Raw genomic sequence first — 20,837 nt, 5'->3', positions numbered from 1 at the left:
TTTACAGCACTAGCACGTGCGTCTACAGTATATAACACACACACACACACACACACAGAGTATTTACAGCACTAGCACGTGCGTCTACAGTATATAACACACACACACACACACACACAGAGTATTTACAGCACTAGCACGTGCGTCTACAGTATATAACACACACACACACACACACACACACAGAGTATTTACAGCACTAGCACGTGCGTCTACAGTATATAACACACACACACACACACACACACAGAGTATTTACAGCACTAGCACGTGCGTCTACAGTATCTCCCTTCTGTGCGGCCGAGAGCGCGCACGGCGGCCCTGCGTCATGACGTTGGCGTCCCACAGCACGTGAGCGCGCCCCTTCCGTAGGGTCATGTGACTGGTGCATTAACTCTGTGGCTGAAGTGTTTCGCTGCTTGTGTTGTCCTCAGGCGACGCGTTTTTATTTCACTGAATCTAAGTAAAATAATAATAATAATAATAATAATGGCAACTTTAGTCGCGAATCCGGTGGACCTCAACGGGCCAGAATCTGCAGCCCGACAGCACGCGCAGGCTGTGATACGGAACTACCTGTCCCAGCCCCGGCTGAGTGAGTACTGCCCGCCGCACTTCACTCACAGCAACTAACACGGAGCTTCTCTCTCTGCCTGGGCGACTCGCACACTGAGTATCCGCTGCAGCTCGCCGTGAGTTACTCGTTGACTGCCGAGTCCCAGCTGTAGTAAACCGAGTCGGCTAACATGCTAACCGAGCTGTGAGGGAAACCCGAACCGGCACTCAGCGCGCGACACTTTCACCATTACAGCCGCTGACTTGGTCGCCAGGGTAACAGACATGTCCGGATAAATAAATATGTTCACTTTAAATATAATAATAAGGGTATATAAAATGTACTCAACAAACTAGTCACCAAAGCTAAATAAACAAGCTAGCATTAGCTCCCGTAAACTGATCCGTTTGATCCACCGTATTGAACATGTCGCGCGCTGTGCAGGCTGGCTGTGGTGAAGTCTTATTCCGTGTCCTGTATAGTGCGCTGGTGTGGTGTATAGTGCGCTGGTGTGGTGTATAGTGCGCTGGTGTGGTGTATAGTGCGCTACAGTGCGCTGGTGTGGTGTATAGTGCGCTGGTGTGGTGTATAGTGCGCTGGTGTGGTGTATAGTGCGCTACAGTGCGCTGGTGTGGTGTATAGTGCGCTGGTGTGGTGTATAGTGCGCTACAGTGCGCTGGTGTGGTGTATAGTGCGCTACAGTGCGCTGGTGTGGTGTATAGTGCGCTGGTGTGGTGTATAGTGCGCTGGTGTGGTGTATAGTGCGCTACAGTGCGCTGGTGTGGTGTATAGTGCGCTACAGTGCGCTGGTGTGGTGTATAGTGCGCTGGTGTGGTGTATAGTGCGCTGGTGTGGTGTATAGTGCGCTACAGTGCGCTGGTGTGGTGTATAGTGCGCTACAGTGCGCTGGTGTGGTGTATAGTGCGCTGGTGTGGTGTATAGTGCGCTGGTGTGGTGTATAGTGCGCTACAGTGCGCTGGTGTGGTGTATAGTGCGCTGGTGTGGTGTATAGTGCGCTGGTGTGGTGTATAGTGCGCTGGTGTGGTGTATAGTGCGCTGGTGTGGTGTATAGTGCGCTACAGTGCGCTGGTGTGGTGTATAGTGCGCTGGTGTGGTGTATAGTGCGCTACAGTGCGCTGGTGTGGTGTATAGTGCGCTGGTGTGGTGTATAGTGCGCTACAGTGCGCTGGTGTGGTGTATAGTGCGCTACAGTGCGCTGGTGTGGTGTATAGTGCGCTGGTGTGGTGTATAGTGCGCTGGTGTGGTGTATAGTGCGCTACAGTGCGCTGGTGTGGTGTATAGTGCGCTACAGTGCGCTGGTGTGGTGTATAGTGCGCTGGTGTGGTGTATAGTGCGCTGGTGTGGTGTATAGTGCGCTACAGTGCGCTGGTGTGGTGTATAGTGCACTGGTGTGGTGTATAGTGCGCTACAGTGCGCTGGTGTGGTGTATAGTGCGCTGGTGTGGCGTATAGTGCGCTACAGTGCGCTGGTGTGGTGTATAGTGCGCTACAGTGCGCTGGTGTGGTGTATAGTGCGCTACAGTGCGCTGGTGTGGTGTATAGTGCGCTGGTGTGGTGTATAGTGCGCTGGTGTGGTGTATAGTGCGCTACAGTGCGCTGGTGTGGTGTATAGTGCGCTGGTGTGGCGTATAGTGCGCTACAGTGCGCTGGTGTGGCGTATAGTGCGCTGGTGTGGCGTATAGTGCGCTACAGTGCGCTGGTGTGGCGTATAGTGCGCTACAGTGCGCTGGTGTGGCGTATAGTGCGCTACAGTGCGCTGGTGTGGCGTATAGTGCGCTACAGTGCGCTGGTGTGGCGTATAGTGCGCTACAGTGCGCTGGTGTGGCGTATAGTGCGCTACAGTGCGCTGGTGTGGCGTATAGTGCGCTACAGTGCGCTGGTGTGGCGTATAGTGCGCTACAGTGCGCTGGTGTGGCGTATAGTGCGCTACAGTGCGCTGGTGTGGCGTATAGTGCGCTACAGTGCGCTGGTGTGGCGTATAGTGCGCTGGTGTGGCGTATAGTGCGCTACAGTGCGCTGGTGTGGCGTATAGTGCGCTACAGTGCGCTGGTGTGGCGTATAGTGCGCTACAGTGCGCTGGTGTGGCGTATAGTGCGCTACAGTGCGCTGGTGTGGCGTATAGTGCGCTACAGTGCGCTGGTGTGGCGTATAGTGCGCTACAGTGCGCTGGTGTGGCGTATAGTGCGCTACAGTGCGCTGGTGTGGCGTATAGTGCGCTACAGTGCGCTGGTGTGGCGTATAGTGCGCTACAGTGCGCTGGTGTGGCGTATAGTGCGCTACAGTGCGCTGGTGTGGTGTATAGTGCGCTACAGTGCGCTGGTGTGGTGTATAGTGCGCTGGTGTCCTGTATAGTGCGCTGGTGTGGTGTATAGTGCACTGGTGTGGTGTATAGTGCGCTACAGTGCGCTGGTGTGGTGTATAGTGCGCTGGTGTGGCGTATAGTGCGCTACAGTGCGCTGGTGTGGTGTATAGTGCGCTACAGTGCGCTGGTGTGGTGTATAGTGCGCTACAGTGCGCTGGTGTGGTGTATAGTGCGCTGGTGTGGTGTATAGTGCGCTGGTGTGGTGTATAGTGCGCTACAGTGCGCTGGTGTGGTGTATAGTGCGCTGGTGTGGCGTATAGTGCGCTACAGTGCGCTGGTGTGGCGTATAGTGCGCTGGTGTGGCGTATAGTGCGCTACAGTGCGCTGGTGTGGCGTATAGTGCGCTACAGTGCGCTGGTGTGGCGTATAGTGCGCTACAGTGCGCTGGTGTGGCGTATAGTGCGCTACAGTGCGCTGGTGTGGCGTATAGTGCGCTACAGTGCGCTGGTGTGGCGTATAGTGCGCTACAGTGCGCTGGTGTGGCGTATAGTGCGCTACAGTGCGCTGGTGTGGCGTATAGTGCGCTACAGTGCGCTGGTGTGGCGTATAGTGCGCTACAGTGCGCTGGTGTGGCGTATAGTGCGCTACAGTGCGCTGGTGTGGCGTATAGTGCGCTGGTGTGGCGTATAGTGCGCTACAGTGCGCTGGTGTGGCGTATAGTGCGCTACAGTGCGCTGGTGTGGCGTATAGTGCGCTACAGTGCGCTGGTGTGGCGTATAGTGCGCTACAGTGCGCTGGTGTGGCGTATAGTGCGCTACAGTGCGCTGGTGTGGCGTATAGTGCGCTACAGTGCGCTGGTGTGGCGTATAGTGCGCTACAGTGCGCTGGTGTGGCGTATAGTGCGCTACAGTGCGCTGGTGTGGCGTATAGTGCGCTACAGTGCGCTGGTGTGGCGTATAGTGCGCTACAGTGCGCTGGTGTGGCGTATAGTGCGCTACAGTGCGCTGGTGTGGCGTATAGTGCGCTACAGTGCGCTGGTGTGGCGTATAGTGCGCTGGTGTGGCGTATAGTGCGCTGGTGTGGCGTATAGTGCGCTGGTGTGGCGTATAGTGCGCTGGTGTGGCGTATAGTGCGCTGGTGTGGCGTATAGTGCGCTGGTGTGGCGTATAGTGCGCTGGTGTGGCGTATAGTGCGCTGGTGTGGCGTATAGTGCGCTGGTGTGGCGTATAGTGCGCTGGTGTGGCGTATAGTGCGCTGGTGTGGCGTATAGTGCGCTGGTGTGGCGTATAGTGCGCTGGTGTGGCGTATAGTGCGCTGGTGTGGCGTATAGTGCGCTGGTGTGGCGTATAGTGCGCTGGTGTGGCGTATAGTGCGCTGGTGTGGCGTATAGTGCGCTGGTGTGGCGTATAGTGCGCTGGTGTGGCGTATAGTGCGCTACAGTGCGCTGGTGTGGTGTATAGTGCGCTGGTGTGGTGTATAGTGCGCTGGTGTGGTGTATAGTGCGCTACAGTGCGCTGGTGTGGTGTATAGTGCGCTGGTGTGGCGTATAGTGCGCTACAGTGCGCTGGTGTGGTGTATAGTGCGCTACAGTGCGCTGGTGTGGTGTATAGTGCGCTACAGTGCGCTGGTGTGGTGTATAGTGCGCTGGTGTGGTGTATAGTGCGCTGGTGTGGTGTATAGTGCGCTATAGTGCGCTGGTGTGGTGTATAGTGCGCTGGTGTGGCGTATAGTGCGCTACAGTGCGCTGGTGTGGCGTATAGTGCGCTACAGTGCGCTGGTGTGGCGTATAGTGCGCTACAGTGCGCTGGTGTGGCGTATAGTGCGCTACAGTGCGCTGGTGTGGCGTATAGTGCGCTACAGTGCGCTGGTGTGGCGTATAGTGCGCTACAGTGCGCTGGTGTGGCGTATAGTGCGCTACAGTGCGCTGGTGTGGCGTATAGTGCGCTACAGTGCGCTGGTGTGGCGTATAGTGCGCTACAGTGCGCTGGTGTGGCGTATAGTGCGCTACAGTGCGCTGGTGTGGCGTATAGTGCGCTGGTGTGGTGTATAGTGCGCTGGTGTGGTGTATAGTGCGCTGGTGTGGTGTATAGTGCGCTGGTGTGGTGTATAGTGCGCTACAGTGCGCTGGTGTGGTGTATAGTGCGCTGGTGTGGTGTATAGTGCGCTGGTGTGGCGTATAGTGCGCTACAGTGCGCTGGTGTGGTGTATAGTGCGCTGGTGTGGTGTATAGTGCGCTGGTGTGGTGTATAGTGCGCTGGTGTGGTGTATAGTGCGCTACAGTGCGCTGGTGTGGCGTATAGTGCGCTGGTGTGGCGTATAGTGCGCTGGTGTGGCGTATAGTGCGCTGGTGTGGCGTATAGTGCGCTACAGTGCGCTGGTGTGGCGTATAGTGCGCTGGTGTGGCGTATAGTGCGCTGGTGTGGCGTATAGTGCGCTGGTGTGGCGTATAGTGCGCTGGTGTGGCGTATAGTGCGCTGGTGTGGCGTATAGTGCGCTGGTGTGGCGTATAGTGCGCTGGTGTGGCGTATAGTGCGCTGGTGTCCTGTATAGTGCGCTATAGTGCGCTGGTGTCCTGTATAGTGCGCTATAGTGCGCTGGTGTCCTGTATAGTGCGCTGGTGTGGTGTATAGTGCGCTGGTGTGGTGTATAGTGCGCTGGTGTCCTGTATAGTGCGCTGGTGTCCTGTATAATGCGCTGGTGTCCTGTATAGTGCGCTATAGTGCGCTGGTGTGGTGTATAGTGCGCTGGTGTGGTGTATAGTGCGCTGGTGTGGTGTATAGTGCGCTGGTGTCCTGTATAGTGCGCTACAGTGCGCTGGTGTGGTGTATAGTGCGCTGGTGTGGTGTATAGTGCGCTACAGTGCGCTGGTGTGGTGTATAGTGCGCTGGTGTGGTGTATAGTGCGCTGGTGTGGTGTATAGTGCGCTACAGTGCGCTGGTGTGGTGTATAGTGCGCTGGTGTGGTGTATAGTGCGCTGGTGTGGCGTATAGTGCGCTACAGTGCGCTGGTGTGGTGTATAGTGCGCTGGTGTGGTGTATAGTGCGCTGGTGTGGTGTATAGTGCGCTACAGTGCGCTGGTGTGGCGTATAGTGCGCTGGTGTGGCGTATAGTGCGCTGGTGTGGCGTATAGTGCGCTGGTGTGGCGTATAGTGCGCTACAGTGCGCTGGTGTGGCGTATAGTGCGCTGGTGTGGCGTATAGTGCGCTGGTGTGGTGTATAGTGCGCTGGTGTGGTGTATAGTGCGCTGGTGTGGTGTATAGTGCGCTGGTGTCCTGTATAGTGCGCTATAGTGCGCTGGTGTGGTGTATAGTGCGCTGGTGTGGTGTATAGTGCGCTGGTGTCCTGTATAGTGCGCTGGTGTCCTGTATAGTGCGCTGGTGTCCTGTATAGTGCGCTGGTGTCCTGTATAGTGCGCTATAGTGCGCTGGTGTGGTGTATAGTGCGCTGGTGTGGTGTATAGTGCGCTACAGTGCGCTGGTGTGGCGTATAGTGCGCTGGTGTGGCGTATAGTGCGCTGGTGTGGCGTATAGTGCGCTGGTGTGGCGTATAGTGCGCTACAGTGCGCTGGTGTGGCGTATAGTGCGCTGGTGTGGCGTATAGTGCGCTGGTGTGGCGTATAGTGCGCTGGTGTCCTATATAGTGCGCTGGTGTCCTGTATAGTGCGCTATAGTGCGCTGGTGTGGTGTATAGTGCGCTGGTGTGGTGTATAGTGCGCTACAGTGCGCTGGTGTGGCGTATAGTGCGCTGGTGTGGCGTATAGTGCGCTGGTGTGGCGTATAGTGCGCTGGTGTGGCGTATAGTGCGCTACAGTGCGCTGGTGTGGCGTATAGTGCGCTACAGTGCGCTGGTGTGGCGTATAGTGCGCTGGTGTGGTGTATAGTGCGCTGGTGTGGTGTATAGTGCGCTACAGTGCGCTGGTGTGGCGTATAGTGCGCTGGTGTGGCGTATAGTGCGCTGGTGTGGCGTATAGTGCGCTGGTGTGGCGTATAGTGCGCTGGTGTGGCGTATAGTGCGCTACAGTGCGCTGGTGTCCTGTATAGTGCGCTGGTGTCCTGTATAGTGCGCTGGTGCGGCGTATAGTGCGCTATAGTGCGCTGGTGTCCTGTATAGTGCGCTGGTGTCCTGTATAGTGCTGTATAGTGCGCTGGTGTCCTGTATAGTGCTGTATAGTGCGCTGGTGTCCTGTATAGTGCTGTATAGTGCGCTGGTGTCCTGTATAGTGCTGTATAGTGCGCTGGTGTCCTGTATAGTGCTGTATAGTGCGCTGGTGTCCTGTATAGTGCTCTATAGTGCGCTGGTGTCCTGTATAGTGCTCTATAGTGCGCTGGTGTCCTGTATAGTGCTCTATAGTGCGCTGGTGTCCTGTATAGTGCTCTATAGTGCGCTGGTACGGCGTAGAGTGCACTGGTGAGGCGTAGAGTACGCTGGTGCCCTGTATAGTGCGCTGGTGTCCTGTATAGTGCTCTATAGTGCGCTGGTGCGGCGTATAGTGCGCTGGTGTCCTGTATAGTGCGCTGGTGTCCTGTATAGTGCGCTGGTGTCCTGTATAGTGCTCTATAGTGCGCTGGTGTCCTGTATAGTGCTCTATAGTGCGCTGGTGCGGCGTACAGTGCGCTGGTGTGGTGTAGAGTGGTCTATAGTGCGCTGGTGTGGTCTATAGTGCGCTGGTGTGGTCTATAGTGCGCTATGGTGCGGCGTAGAGTGTGCTGGTGTGGCGTACAGTGCGCTATAGTGCGCTGGTGTGGCGTACAGTGCGCTGGTGTGGCGTACAGTGCGCTATAGTGCGCTGGTGTGGCGTACAGTGCGCTATAGTGCGCTGGTGTGGTGTACAGTGCGCTGGTGTGGCATACAGTGCGCTATAGTGTGCTGGTGTGGCGTACAGTGCGCTGTTGTGGTGTATAGTGCGCTGTTGTGGTGTATAGTGCGCTGTTGTGGTGTATAGTGCGCTGGTGTGGTGTATAGTGCTCTATAGTGCACTGGTGTGGTGTATAGTGCGCTGGTGTGGTGTATAGTGCTCTATAGTGCGCTGGTGTGGTGTACAGTGCGCTGGTGTGGTGTATAGTGCTCTATAGTGCGCTGGTATGGTGTACAGTGCGCTGGTGTCCAGGCAGACTGGAGGCATTTTAATTTCAGCCTGAGAGAATAAGTTCACTATGTGAGAAGTCTGACGTGATATTATTATAATGAAACCTCTTGAACAAGAAGTCAAGGAATTTATATTCCATAGTGCTGTTGTTATAAGGTGTACAGTGGGGCAAAAAAGTATTTAGTCAGTCACCAATTGTGCAAGTTCTCCCACTTAAAAAGATGAGAGAGGCCTGTAATTTTCATCATAGGTACACTTCAACTATGAGAGACAAAATGAGAAAAAAAAAATCCAGAAAATCACACTGTCTGATTTTTAAAGAATTTATTTGCAAATTATGGTGGAAAATAAGTATTTGGTCAATAACAAAAGTTCATCTCAATACTTTGTTATATACCCTTTGCAGGGCTCGAAATTAACTTTTTTTCTTTGTGTCCCCCAGTGGTCCCGAATTCTGTGTTGTATTGTCCCGAATGGAAGCAATAGTGTCCCCATTTTTTTCCTCTCTGAAATAACCAGTGGTTAATATTATCATATGAAGTCTCATCTCATCTCATTATCTCTAGCCGCTTTATCCTGCCCTACAGGGTCGCAGGCAAGCTGGAGCCTATCCCAGCTGACTACGGGTGAAAGGCGGGGTACACCCTGGACAAGTCGCCAGGTCATCACAGGGCTGACACATAGACACAGACAACCATTCACACTCACATTCACACCTACGCTCAATTTAGAGTCACCAGTTAACCTAACCTGCATGTCTTTGGACTGTGGGGGAAACCGGAGCACCCGGAGGAAACCCACGTGGACACGGGGAGAACATGCAAACTCCACACAGAAAGGCCCTCGCCAGCCACGGGGCTCGAACCCGGACCTTCTTGCTGTGAGGCAACAGCGCTAACCACTACACCACCGTGCCGCCCATCATATGAAGTTACTATTATATTTGTAACTATGCGATTTTGAACCCTTTATATCATTTTTACAATAAGTCACAAGACACAAGCGACACATGTCCTATACATCATCCACTTCAAAATTAGTTATTGCATTTTCAGTTTATTAAACTTTGGCGATCTCACTGTATGAATAGATACCCGTTTATTTAAAGGGGCCAACTAGCTCATTCAGAAAATGTTTCAACTCCCTGCATCTGCAGTACACTTTAGTTGAAAATAAGACCCCTTTTATGTTCATTTCATCTACTTGTACCTTGAATATCTGTTGGCACTTATAAGGCCAACTTATAATTTTCACCATTACCGTTATCCATTTTTATGAACTTTCCGTTATCCATTACCGTTATCCATTTTTATGAACTTTCCGTTATCCATTACCGTTATCCATTTTTATGAACTTTCCGTTATCCATTTTTATGAACTTTCCGTTATCCATTACCGTTATCCATTTTTATGAACTTTCCGTTATCCATTTTTATGAACTTTCCGTTATCCATTTTATGAACTTTCGCTGCCGGGTGCAAATGTTAGCAACATCAGCATAGTGGCAGGTCCGAGCCTAGCTGTGCTGCTGACTGACTAAACTTTCTGAACTAGAAAGACACCAAGAAAACTCACTTATTCTGTTGAACGGTATCTTCCGTCAATATCATCCACATCATTCCTGTTGTATTTTATAACGTGTCTAACAGTGTTCATTCAGTTCATTCAGTTGCTCGCGTTGCCTGCAGACCAGGCGATGACACTTTGGATCCTGAAGGTCCCGGAGACGTTATGTCTGGGCTTTCAGTTTCTTCCCCGCGGTCGGTCCGCTTCAACCACTTAAGCATTTTTGTTCTGGCAAGAGTCGGCGCAGCGTGTGCGGTAGCAATTCCATTCCAAGTCCATATAATGCGGACTCCGGCCGAAGATTCTAGAACAGAATGCGCTGCTCTGTAGCCTACGGATGCAGGTGCATCGAAAGTGAAGCTACTATGTATTTTTCGCTGTTAACATTTTAAAATTAAAATTGACAAATTAGGTGAATGTCTACGTATGTGTTACGGCTTTGTAAATAATATTAATGTAGAACTTTTTTCTAGATCTATTTTTTTCCATTGTCCCGGGATTGTCCCAGATATAATAATTTTGTGTCCCGATGACATTTTTTATGGTCCCCGGGACATCGGGACACCGTTAGTTTCGAGCGCTGACCCTTTGTTGGCAATGACAGAGGTCAAACGTTTTCTGTAAGTCTTCTCAAGGTTTTCACACACTGTTGCTGGTATTTTGGCCCATTCCTCCATGCAGATCTCCTCTAGAGCAGTGATGTTTTGGGGCTGTCGCTGGGCAACATGGACCTTCAACTCCCTCCAAAGATTTTCTAAGGGGTTGAGACCTGGAGACTGACTAGGCCACTCCAGGACCTTGAAATGCTTCTTACGAAGCCACTCCTTCGTTGCCCGGGCGGTGTGTTTGGGATCATTGTCATGCTGAAAGACCCAGCCACGTTTCATCTTCAATACCCTTGCTGATGGAAGGAGGTTTTCACTCAAAATCTCACGATACATGGCCCCATTCATTCTTTCCTTTACACGGATCAGTCGTCCTGGTCCCTTTGCAGAAAAACAGCCCCAAAGCATGATGTTTCCACCCCCATGCTTCGCAGTAGGTATGGTGTTCTTTGGATGCAACTCGGCATTCTTTCTCCTCCAAACACGACAAGTTGAGTTTTTACCAAAAAGTTCTATTTTGGTTTCATCTGACCATATGACAGTCTCCCAATCCTCTTCTGGATCATCTAAATGCTCTCTAGCAAACTTCAGACGGGCCTGGACATGTACTGGCTTAAGCAGGGGGACACGTCCGGCACTGCAGGATTTGAGTCCCTGGCAGCGTAGTGTGTTACTGATGGTAGCCTTTGTTACTTTGGTCCCAGCTCTCTGCAGGTCATTCACTAGGTCCCCCCGTGTGGTTCTGGGATTTTTGCTCACCGTTCTTGTGATCATTTTGACCCCACGGGGTGAGATCTTGTGTGGAGCCCCAGATCGAGGGAGATTATCAGTGGTCTTGTATGTCTTCCATTTTCTAATAATTGCTCCCACAGTTGATTTCTTCACACCAAGCTGCTTACCTATTGCAGATTCAGTCTTCCCAGCCTGGTGCAGGTCTACAAGTTTGTTTCTGGTGTCCTTTGACAGCTCTTTGGTCTTGGCCATAGTGGAGTTTGGAGTGTGACTGTTTGAGGTTGTGGACAGGTGTCTTTTATACTGATAACGAGTTCAAACAGGTGCCATTAATACAGGTAACGAGTGGAGGACAGAGGAGCCTCTTAAAGAAGTTGTTACAGGTCTGTGAGAGCCAGAAATCTTGCTTGTTTGTAGGTGACCAAATACTTATTTTACCGAGGAATTTACCAATTAATTCATTAAAAATCCTACAAATGTGATTTCCTGGATTCTTTTCCCCCATTCTGTCTCATAGTTGAAGTGTACCTATGATGAAAATTACAGGCCTCTCTCATCTTTTTAAGTGGGAGAACTTGCACAATTGGTGGCTGACTAAATACTTTTTTGCCCCACTGTATTTATTAAATGTGATTTAGTATTGAGGGTGTTTTTTGTCAAAATTGACATGTTTTCTGTACAGTCATGTGGAGAGCCAGAAATGCTCTGAGAACTGAGATTAAACCTTCTAAGGCAGGTAGGCAGATGGAAAGATGATGAGGGGATCATCATGTGACATGAATCACGTGACTGAGTCAGCAGGGATATGATCATGGTATGTGCTGGAAGCCTTTGGCCTGGTCACAAATATTCTCTCTCTCGCTCACTGATTCTCTCTCGCATGTTCTGATTGGCTCCTGAGTAATCTGCAGTAATGTCCAACATGTTGGTGATAAATTCCATGTGTTTTCAAAGTAGTGGGGCCGAATACCCCCACAGGGGCCGAATACCCCCCACCTTCCCATAAATGGGGGAAAAATGTTTTCTTTTCAACTTTGCGAAACACTGCTTTATCAAATCGTCTGAAAAACCACCTTATGCGAGAGTAAAACCTTTTTTTTTTTTTTAATAATTCACCCGTTTCCATTATTCATTTTTTAGTTGGCAGGTTAATAGAAACACTGCTATTGACACTATGCTGCTTCTTTGAAGTTGCTTTTCCAGTCATGTTACTCCTGTTTGGGAGATTTTTTCCCCCCTCCTTCCCCAGATGCTTCGTGTGGCAGAGGGATGTGAAAGTGCAGACTGCACTGAGTATCACTTTACCAGCTCAGCTGACCCTGCTCACAGAAATCTGTACATCATCAGCACTATGTCGAAACACCAATTTTTTTTTCCATTTTTGAATTAATTTCACTTTTACTATAATTTAGTTTGATACAAGACGTCACATCCAACACGATGTCTTTGTGGACATCTCTGCATATATCATACAAGCACTGGTGGTTTTCTCCGCCTACATAGACGGTCTGCACCGGCTTCTCGATCACAGAGAAAAAATAAACTTTGCCTTTCAATGTTCAAGTGATTTTTATATCATCTTTGCTGCAAATCCAATTATTCCACCATGAAATTCTTTGATTGAGATCTAGCATGACCGGAAGGGACACAGTATTTGTTGATTGATTCTCACTCTCTGATTGGCTAAGCTGGACCATGTGACCATGCCATAGCAGACAGTGAAGATGCAGTTGGTGGATGTTGCAGATGATTTCACTTGGTTTTCACAAAATGCCGCTGAAGGAGAAACTAAAACTTTCCATGGGCCAAATAAAGTATGTGTTTTCTACAGGTTTGTACATATAAATTGTAATTAATATTTTCATATCCAGAAGCAACCTGGAGTGCCTCAGTTCCCATAGAGATGTCTGATCCCTTAGCTAAGGCTTCATACTTATACAATGCCCAAAAAACCTCCTGTCCGATCGTCCAAGACAACTAAAGTCTGTGCAAGGACAAGTAAAACTTTAATGGTAATCGTCCGATCAGAAAACAAAAGTTAGTGCTGGCAACCTAAACAACACAGGTACTAAGGGGGCAGGGAACCAGTCTAAAGTAGCTCATCTCGTTTCACGGGAAATGCATTAAAAAGTTTTATTCATCAACACAATATATAAAAGTACAAAAATATTTTGAGGAAATCATTCAAATTTCCTTGGTTTTGTTTATAATTTGTTGAAGTATGCGTGTGTTCGAGTGTACAGGAAAAGCTCGGCCCAGAGGGGTTCACGCAATGATGTAATTATACCGATTGGCTAAGGGCGATGAGGGTCAAGGCCATCGTGTGCCAGCAGCATGGTTGAAATGGGCAGGTGTCAAACTTGGAACTTTTACAGTCTATCACGATTGGAGTTAATAATAAACAATATCACTGAATAATGTTCCTTACCTATATTAAAAATCCATATAAAATCATATATGATTTTTTTTAAACTGTTTTTGATGGTTTTATATATTTCATAACGAGATCATTTTTATTTTCTAAATATTTATCAGCGTACTGCCATTGTGGCATGGCAACCTGTGATTGGTGGACAGCTGACAAAGGTTGTCTCCCATTGGTTGTAAATCATGACATAAAAATTGTAAACACATACGGGACCCGCTGATTGGCTGGTCACATACTGAAGCCAAGCGGAGATGTCCGGCGTCTGTTGCTGTTGTCCGAAGAAAACTACAGCTAAAAAAAAGTTCTACTACCGGATTACTTGGATAATCTCATTCAGAAAGAAGCGAAGGATAGATATGCATGGAAATTAGTTTATTAGCGGTTCTGATCTGTACAAAATTCCTCGAAATGACTGGAGTGATGGTGCAGAAATCCAGTACTACTTTATCTACAGACTTTTTCCCGACATCAGCTTTTGGGAACAGAATGTTGCAAAAGCCAAAGCATTTACTCTCAAAGGGCTCTGACCTAAACTGTGGGCTAGATCTTATCCCCACCCCTCCATGTCTCAGCAACCCCAAGGACATGTAGTTACAGAGCTATCTGCACTCTGTCATTTATACAGTGATGCTTATTATTGTTAAAACAATATCTGAAGTGTTATTTGTAAAATGGTACAATAATTACAAACACTAACAATCAGCACATTCCAGTTGTAGCTGTAGTCATATAGTCGCTATAATCATTGTTGTAATAATTTCAATAAATGGTTAGTGTTCAGTTCCCTTTTCATTTATTCTCGAGTCAAAAGGCACAACTGAGTCACACAGGTTGATCAGTGTGTAACACACAATAACAATTTTATCCAAAATAGTTTTTCCTGCCTGAGTCGATTTTATTTCCATTTCACATGCGTGCAGCTGTTGTAAAGTTGTGTGTGTGTGTAGAACTCTCTCGAACTGTAGGTTCATTACTACAGTCTGGTTCCACGGTGACATTTTGCACAAGACTGTGTTCCTTTGATAACAGAAACAAAGCTCCATTATTATTATTATTATTACTATTATTTTGTTCTAATCCAAAACTCTCCACAGCTTAATATGCCCTAAATTATTCATTCCTCTGCTACTAGAACTTCTTTCTTTCTGAATGTGTCTGCATATATTGATGTTGTGGTTTTGTGGATTTATGATAATTATGCTGCTTCACCTATTTAAAAAAAAATCAACTGCATTCTGTCCTCTCCAAAATAAAATAAAGCTCTGGGCAAGTGGAATTGTTTTTCGGGGAAGTATGTTTTGGGTGCTGCTTGCCCATTGGGTAAGTAAGGCTGGGAGATTTTTTTTTTTTGAGGACTGTTATAAAAGTGCAAATAACTGTGTGCAAATATTTATGCTGCAATTAAAACTATACACAATACCACACCAGAAGTACATCACGTACATTACACATGCACCAAATCAGCTCACCATGTAGTAGAGCTGCACAATTATGGAAAAAATGATAATCACGATTATCTTGATCAAAATTGTAATCACGATTACTCTTGATGTTGGGGAAATCACTTAAATTTTCTCATCTCATTATCTCTAGCCGCTTTATCCTGTTCTACAGGGTCGCAGGCGAGCTGGATCCTATCCCAGCTGACTACGGGTGAAAGGCGGGGTTCACCCTGGACAAGTCGCCAGGTCATCACAGGGCTGACACATAGACACAGACAACCATTCACACTCACATTCACACCTACGCTCAATTTAGAGTCACCAGTTAACCTAACCTGCATGTCTTTGGACTGTGGGGGAAACCGGAGCACCCGGAGGAAACCCACGCGGACACGGGGAGAACATGCAAACTCTGCACAGAAAGGCCCTCGCCGGCCACGGGGCTCGAACCCGGACCTTCTTGCTGTGAGGCGACAGCGCTAACCACTACACCACCATGTCGCCCCACTTAAATTTTATTTCACTATATTCAAACAAACAATATGAACAGCTTTCAGTGCAGAATGAAATTTAAAAGAGAAATTCTGATTTCAAAATGACAAATAAATGAAATTTATCCAAGAAATTTCCAAAGGATGAAGGAACTGAAAACTCAATTGCAACAATTACATAGCATTATACTGAGGCCTACAAGTTTTTAGCTAGAAAGAGCAGCCTATCAACATGCTCTGGCTTTAAACATGAGTGAAGGCAGGTCACAGCATTGCCTCCAGTGCTGAATAGTCTGTTGTTCCGACATGGTTAGCTTTTCTCTCTCACCTCAATCTGTTACCTACTCACACGCTATCACCCCTTGAAGAAGATACCGCTGCACTGAAGCTCTGCGCACTTGGCTTGCTTGCTTATTTAGGCGGAATAATGAAACCTTACATGCGTCGGTTCGCCCCCTAATGGTTTGGCGGAGTACTGGTCAAAGTGCTTGATCAGATATGCAGCAGAGCTCGCATTTTAAATGGAAATAAATCGCGATTTTCATTTAATTTAATCGTGGCAGCCAAAATCGCGATTTTCGATTAAATTCGATTAATTGTGCAGCCCTACCATGTAGTGATGTTACAGAGGTTCACTGAGAAAGCCAAGCACACACACATCTGGAGGGAAATTTCATACACACAGTCGTTTGAAAGTATTTTACAGGGAAATGTTTAGTAATTTATTAGCTGAAGATGCACCAGAAGGCATGTAAATTTAAATTTTCGGGGGGGGGGCATGCCCCCAGACCTCCCTAGCATTGGTGTGCTGTGGGGGCTTCACCACAGATTCTAGAACCACCTACTCCTTTTTTTTTTTTTTTTTTTTAAATAGTCTGCTACTTGAGATTTTCTGGAGAACCCTGAGTATGATATGAATCAGTGGTCAGTAGTGTTGTATTAAATTACCTTTAAATTGCTGTACATCACAAACCTTTTGAAGGGTTTAGTACTGATTTCATCACTGCAGTTTAAGAATGAATAAATCCACTCATCATTGACACAGGCCTGAGCTATTCTGTACATCTCGAGAGAATGGCAGTAAAATAATTTTTCTCTTCATCTTTCTATTTTTTTTCTGAAAGCACAGCAACTGCAATTGAACGTGTTATGAGGAACCAGACACGATGGTCCTGTGATTGCGCAAACATATTACAAAATACTGGATTTTCATCATTAAACCAAGATGTGTGGTGGGAGACTTTTTAAAGAAAATTATTTGACTATTACATCCTCAAAATGAGGCCATATTCATATGTGTCATGCCATGGGATTTCTGTACCAGATGCTCTGTTTACAGTATGTGTAGAAACAGTGTTGAAAAGCGTGTGATATTTTGCACCGTTTTCACTGGCTGATCCAGTAACTATTAACGAATAATCGCCTCAGTAGTGTCCCTACAGGATACATTTACCACTTATCACCCACGACTGAGACAAGTGTAGATCTTCTTTCTGCTATAAAAATCAGCGAATTACATATTTTGATTTGTAGTGAAAATGCATCGATCATGCGAGCGCAGTTTTTGCACAACATTCGCTTGGCTATAGTGGCTAATAGTTCACTACGTGTTTTCTTGATCTTCCGAGCAGCATTTTGTGGTCTGTTGATCAATCTGGGAAATTCGCCAATAATCTACAGTCAAGATTGTCTCCTGATGGATTCACAAGGTTCCGTATCATCTGTAGTCAGTGCCTGGAAAATGGACCATTTTGGGTTGTGCACATGATTTCATGTCAGATTTACAGTAACTTCCCTCAGTCCAATTTCACTTTGGGGTGTATTTCCCACATACAGAGGGTTGGCAGTTTTAATGCAGGAGGTAGAATTCAAAATCCATAATCTGAGAATCTGGCATTAAAAATCTGGTGGACTGAGATTTTATATATAAAATAATTTTATTCATTTTGTGCTTACCTTTCTAGAACTTCTTATATAAATTTAAAGGTGCAGTAGTCATTATTTATTGACTTTATTACAACTTGCACATGAACACCAACACTGTGTTCGTGGTGTGTGTAAGTGGTCATTTATATGTTTTAATGATGTCATTTCATACTTTGGTACATGCAAAGTGTATGTGGGGGGGGGGGGGGGACACCTCCAATAAAAATGCATCTTTTCTTCAAGCTCACAAGTTTTCTTTAAGTATGCTTTTACAGTTCTAGGACTCAGTGACTATTGGTTTTGTTCTACTAATAGTGAACTTCAGTCCAAAATATTTCATGAATGTTTCAAGTTTAGGAATCAGTCAACCAAGCGGACAGTATTGAGTAGCATTATAAACAAGCAAGCTGATGACTCTAATGTTGATGATTGCCTTCTCAAATAGTGTTACAGCAGCGTTCCTACTAGGTTCTGAAAAATATTCTCCACTTTTTTCCTTGAAAAATCAAGTCGAAGAAGTATTCAGTTTTTCTTATTTTTTTTCTTAACTTGGTCTGTGTTTTTTCTTAGTTGGCGACTTATCAAAGTGGACTTGATAGAGGTTTATACCAACCAAACTGGCACAGTTCAAATATTTGTATAGATAAACCGAGGTCTCTCCATTCCATCTAAAATTTGGGCTCCACTCCAGACTCTAATGAGAGAGAGTTGACTTTGAGCCCCTGTGCACCATCAAGCTAAAATAACCCTCTTGAGTTTGAACTTCCTGAAGGTTATTTTAGCAGGGAATTATTCTAAAGAGGTATTCGGACTCCCTTTAGCCTTTTACTTCAACACAACACTGGATTTACAATTAAACAGAGTCAAGAAGAATCTGGGAACAAATGACAGTGAAGGAATCTGCATTTCCTGTCAATTTACAAACCGAACACAATGACACCATGATTGTTCCTGAGGGAACCCGCCCAAAGGGATCAATAAAGTTTTATCTAATCTAATTTTCATCATGCATTCACCACAGGAGCTCAACACGCCACGCCCCCGAAACAGAGCTCCCTTCACTCGCTTGCTGGCCAAAACCGACCCCTGTTTTACTGATGCTGTCCAATGTGCTCAGGGATGGTCGGGGCTGAGAGTGTGTTTTACCAACCCCTGTTTTAGTGACGTGTGTCAGTTGGGGCTCGGAGTGTGTGCTCGCCCCCCCAGTGGCTGTTTCAGCTCTTAAATCATCTTCAGTGTTTGAAGAAGCCCCGCCCCAAAAAAACTTTGCCAGCTCAGACTGTGCCATTGTTCGACTCTCACAGAGATAATTACACCCCCACACCAGGCCAATTAAGACGCACTGTGATTGGTCAAAAGCTTGGCGCTTGTTTGGTCATTACGTGTAGTCGATTTTTATTGGTCACTTCTAGACTTTCTGTAAAGCTAGCTCTTCTGAACGTTAGATCACTTTCAAACAAGTTATTTTTAATTAATCTTATTTGCAAACACAATCTTGATTTTTTTTTTTTTTTTTGCTTCTAACTGAAACATGGCTGGATCAAGCAAAGAGTGCTACCACCCTTATTGAAGCAGCTCCCCCAAATTTTAATTTCATGAGTGCTACCCGACATGGGAAAGGTGGAGGGATCGCAAATATATTCAAAGCCTCTTTTCAATGTAAACAGTCCTCACTTGGTGATTTTACATCCTTTGAACACTTATGTGCACTTGTTACATGCTCTCCTAACATTATCTCATCTCATTATCTCTAGCCGCTTTATCCTTCTACAGGGTCGCATGCAAGCTGGAGCCTATCCCAGCTGACTATGGGTGAAAGGCGGGGTACACCCTGGACAAGTCGCCAGGTCATCACAGGGCTGACACATAGACACAGACAACCATTCACATTCACACCTACGCTCAATTTAGAGTCATCAGTTAACCTAACCTGCATGTCTTTGGACTGTGGGGGAAACCGGAGCACCCAGAGGAAACCCACGCGGACACGGGGAGAACATGCAAACTCCGCACAGAAAGGCCCTCGCCGGCCACGGGGCTCGACCCCGGACCTTCTTGCTGTGAGGCGACAGCGCTAACCACTACACCACCGTGCCGCCCGCTCCTAACATTATTATTATTATTATTATTATTATTAACTATTTACAGGTCTCCGAGAGATTCAGCCAAAGTTTTTCTGGAAGAGTTTGGTGAACTGTTGTCACCCATTTGCTTAGAGTTTGACTGTCTTATTATATCTGGGGATTTTAACTTGCATGTAGATAATCCTGAAAACACTTATGCCAGAGAACTACTTGCACTTATTGACAACTTCAACCTAGTACAACATGTACAGGGGCCGACCCACTCTCGTGGTCATACCCTTGACCTCGTCATCACAAAGGGTCTTACTGTTTCTACTACTGTTGTTGACCTGGCCTTATCTGATCATTTCTGTGTTTTCTCTGATGTTTCTATGTCCCCTCACATTCAGAACAGCTCAACGACTATGGGTAGGAGAGTCATAAATGACAACACGTGTTCTTTTTGAGCAAGCTCTCTCACGGATCTCAACTAAAATGTCAGACTCTGTAGATGACTTACTGGAAATTTTTAATTTAATTATGACCCAAATTATGGATAATATTGCTCCATTCAAAATCAAGAGTCAATGACCAGCAGAAAGCACCATGGAAGCAATACCCAGCTGTTAAACTGCTAAAGAGAGAATGTAGGAAGACAAAGAAAATGGCGCAAATCTAAACTTCACATCCATTATCAAATCCATAAAGAGATGCTTTGTAAATATAATTATGAAATTGGTAAAGCAAGACAGTCTTTCTTCTCCAACATCAACAGGAATATGAACAATGCCCGTGTGCCATTTTCAACAGCAGAGAAGCGAACTAATCCCCCACCACAATTAGTACCTGAACTTCTCTCAGTTAATAAATGCAATGAGTTTGCATCCTTCTTCAAAGGTAAAATTGATAAAATACGGCAGAATATTGCTCATAATATATCTCAGTTGCAAATAACTGAAAAGATAGAAGCTTCTCTGTTATCATGGGAAATTGTACCTCAACATCAATGTCCTTGACCTGTGGTGATCCCCCAGGGGTCGATCCTCGGACCATTACTATTCAACCTTTATATGCTCCCACTTGGACAAATTATCAAGAGCAACTCAATTTTGTATCACTGCTATGCAGATGACACCCAAATTTATTTTGCTCTATCACCTAATGATTATACCCCCCTTGAATGTCTCTACCAGTGTATCGACCAAATCAACAACTGGAGGTCACAAAATTTTCTTCAGCTGAACACAGATAAAACAGAAGTAATTCTATTTGGGGAAAAAAGATGAAAGACTCAGGATTAAGTACTTACCACTATTCTTGACACAAAGGGGATTAAAACAAAAGATATGGTTAAAAATCTTGGTGTTTTCATTGACAGCGAGCTAAACTTTGACAGTCACATGAAAGCAATCACTAAAACGGCATTTTATCACCTAAAAAACATTTCCAAACTAAGAGGACTTGTCAAAAAATGATCTGGAAAAACTTATCCATGCCTTCATCTCTAGTAGGGTTGACTACTGCAATGGCCTTTTCACAGGCCTGCCAAAAAAAGACCATCAAATGACTTCAGCTGGTTCAAAATGCAGCGGCGAGGGTTCTCACACGAACAAAAAGAACA

General features: G+C 46.7%; 1 protein-coding gene across 1 annotated transcript in view; it reads left to right on the top strand.

Moving 5' to 3' along the window:
• The first annotated feature begins 356 nt into the window (after window positions 1–356).
• atp6v1ba (ATPase, H+ transporting, lysosomal, V1 subunit B, member a) overlaps window positions 357–20,837 on the top strand; it is a 114,305-nt gene continuing 93,824 nt past the window's right edge. The window contains exon 1 of the mRNA XM_060934801.1: window positions 357–595. Within this exon, the coding sequence (XP_060790784.1) occupies window positions 490–595 (106 nt within the window). The 5' untranslated portion in view covers window positions 357–489. The remainder of the gene's footprint in view (window positions 596–20,837) is intronic.

This window comes from Neoarius graeffei, chromosome 11 (assembly GCF_027579695.1).
Source record: "Neoarius graeffei isolate fNeoGra1 chromosome 11, fNeoGra1.pri, whole genome shotgun sequence".
Lineage (NCBI taxonomy): Eukaryota > Metazoa > Chordata > Actinopteri > Siluriformes > Ariidae > Neoarius > Neoarius graeffei.
This window is presented reverse-complemented; position numbering and strand designations above follow the sequence as displayed.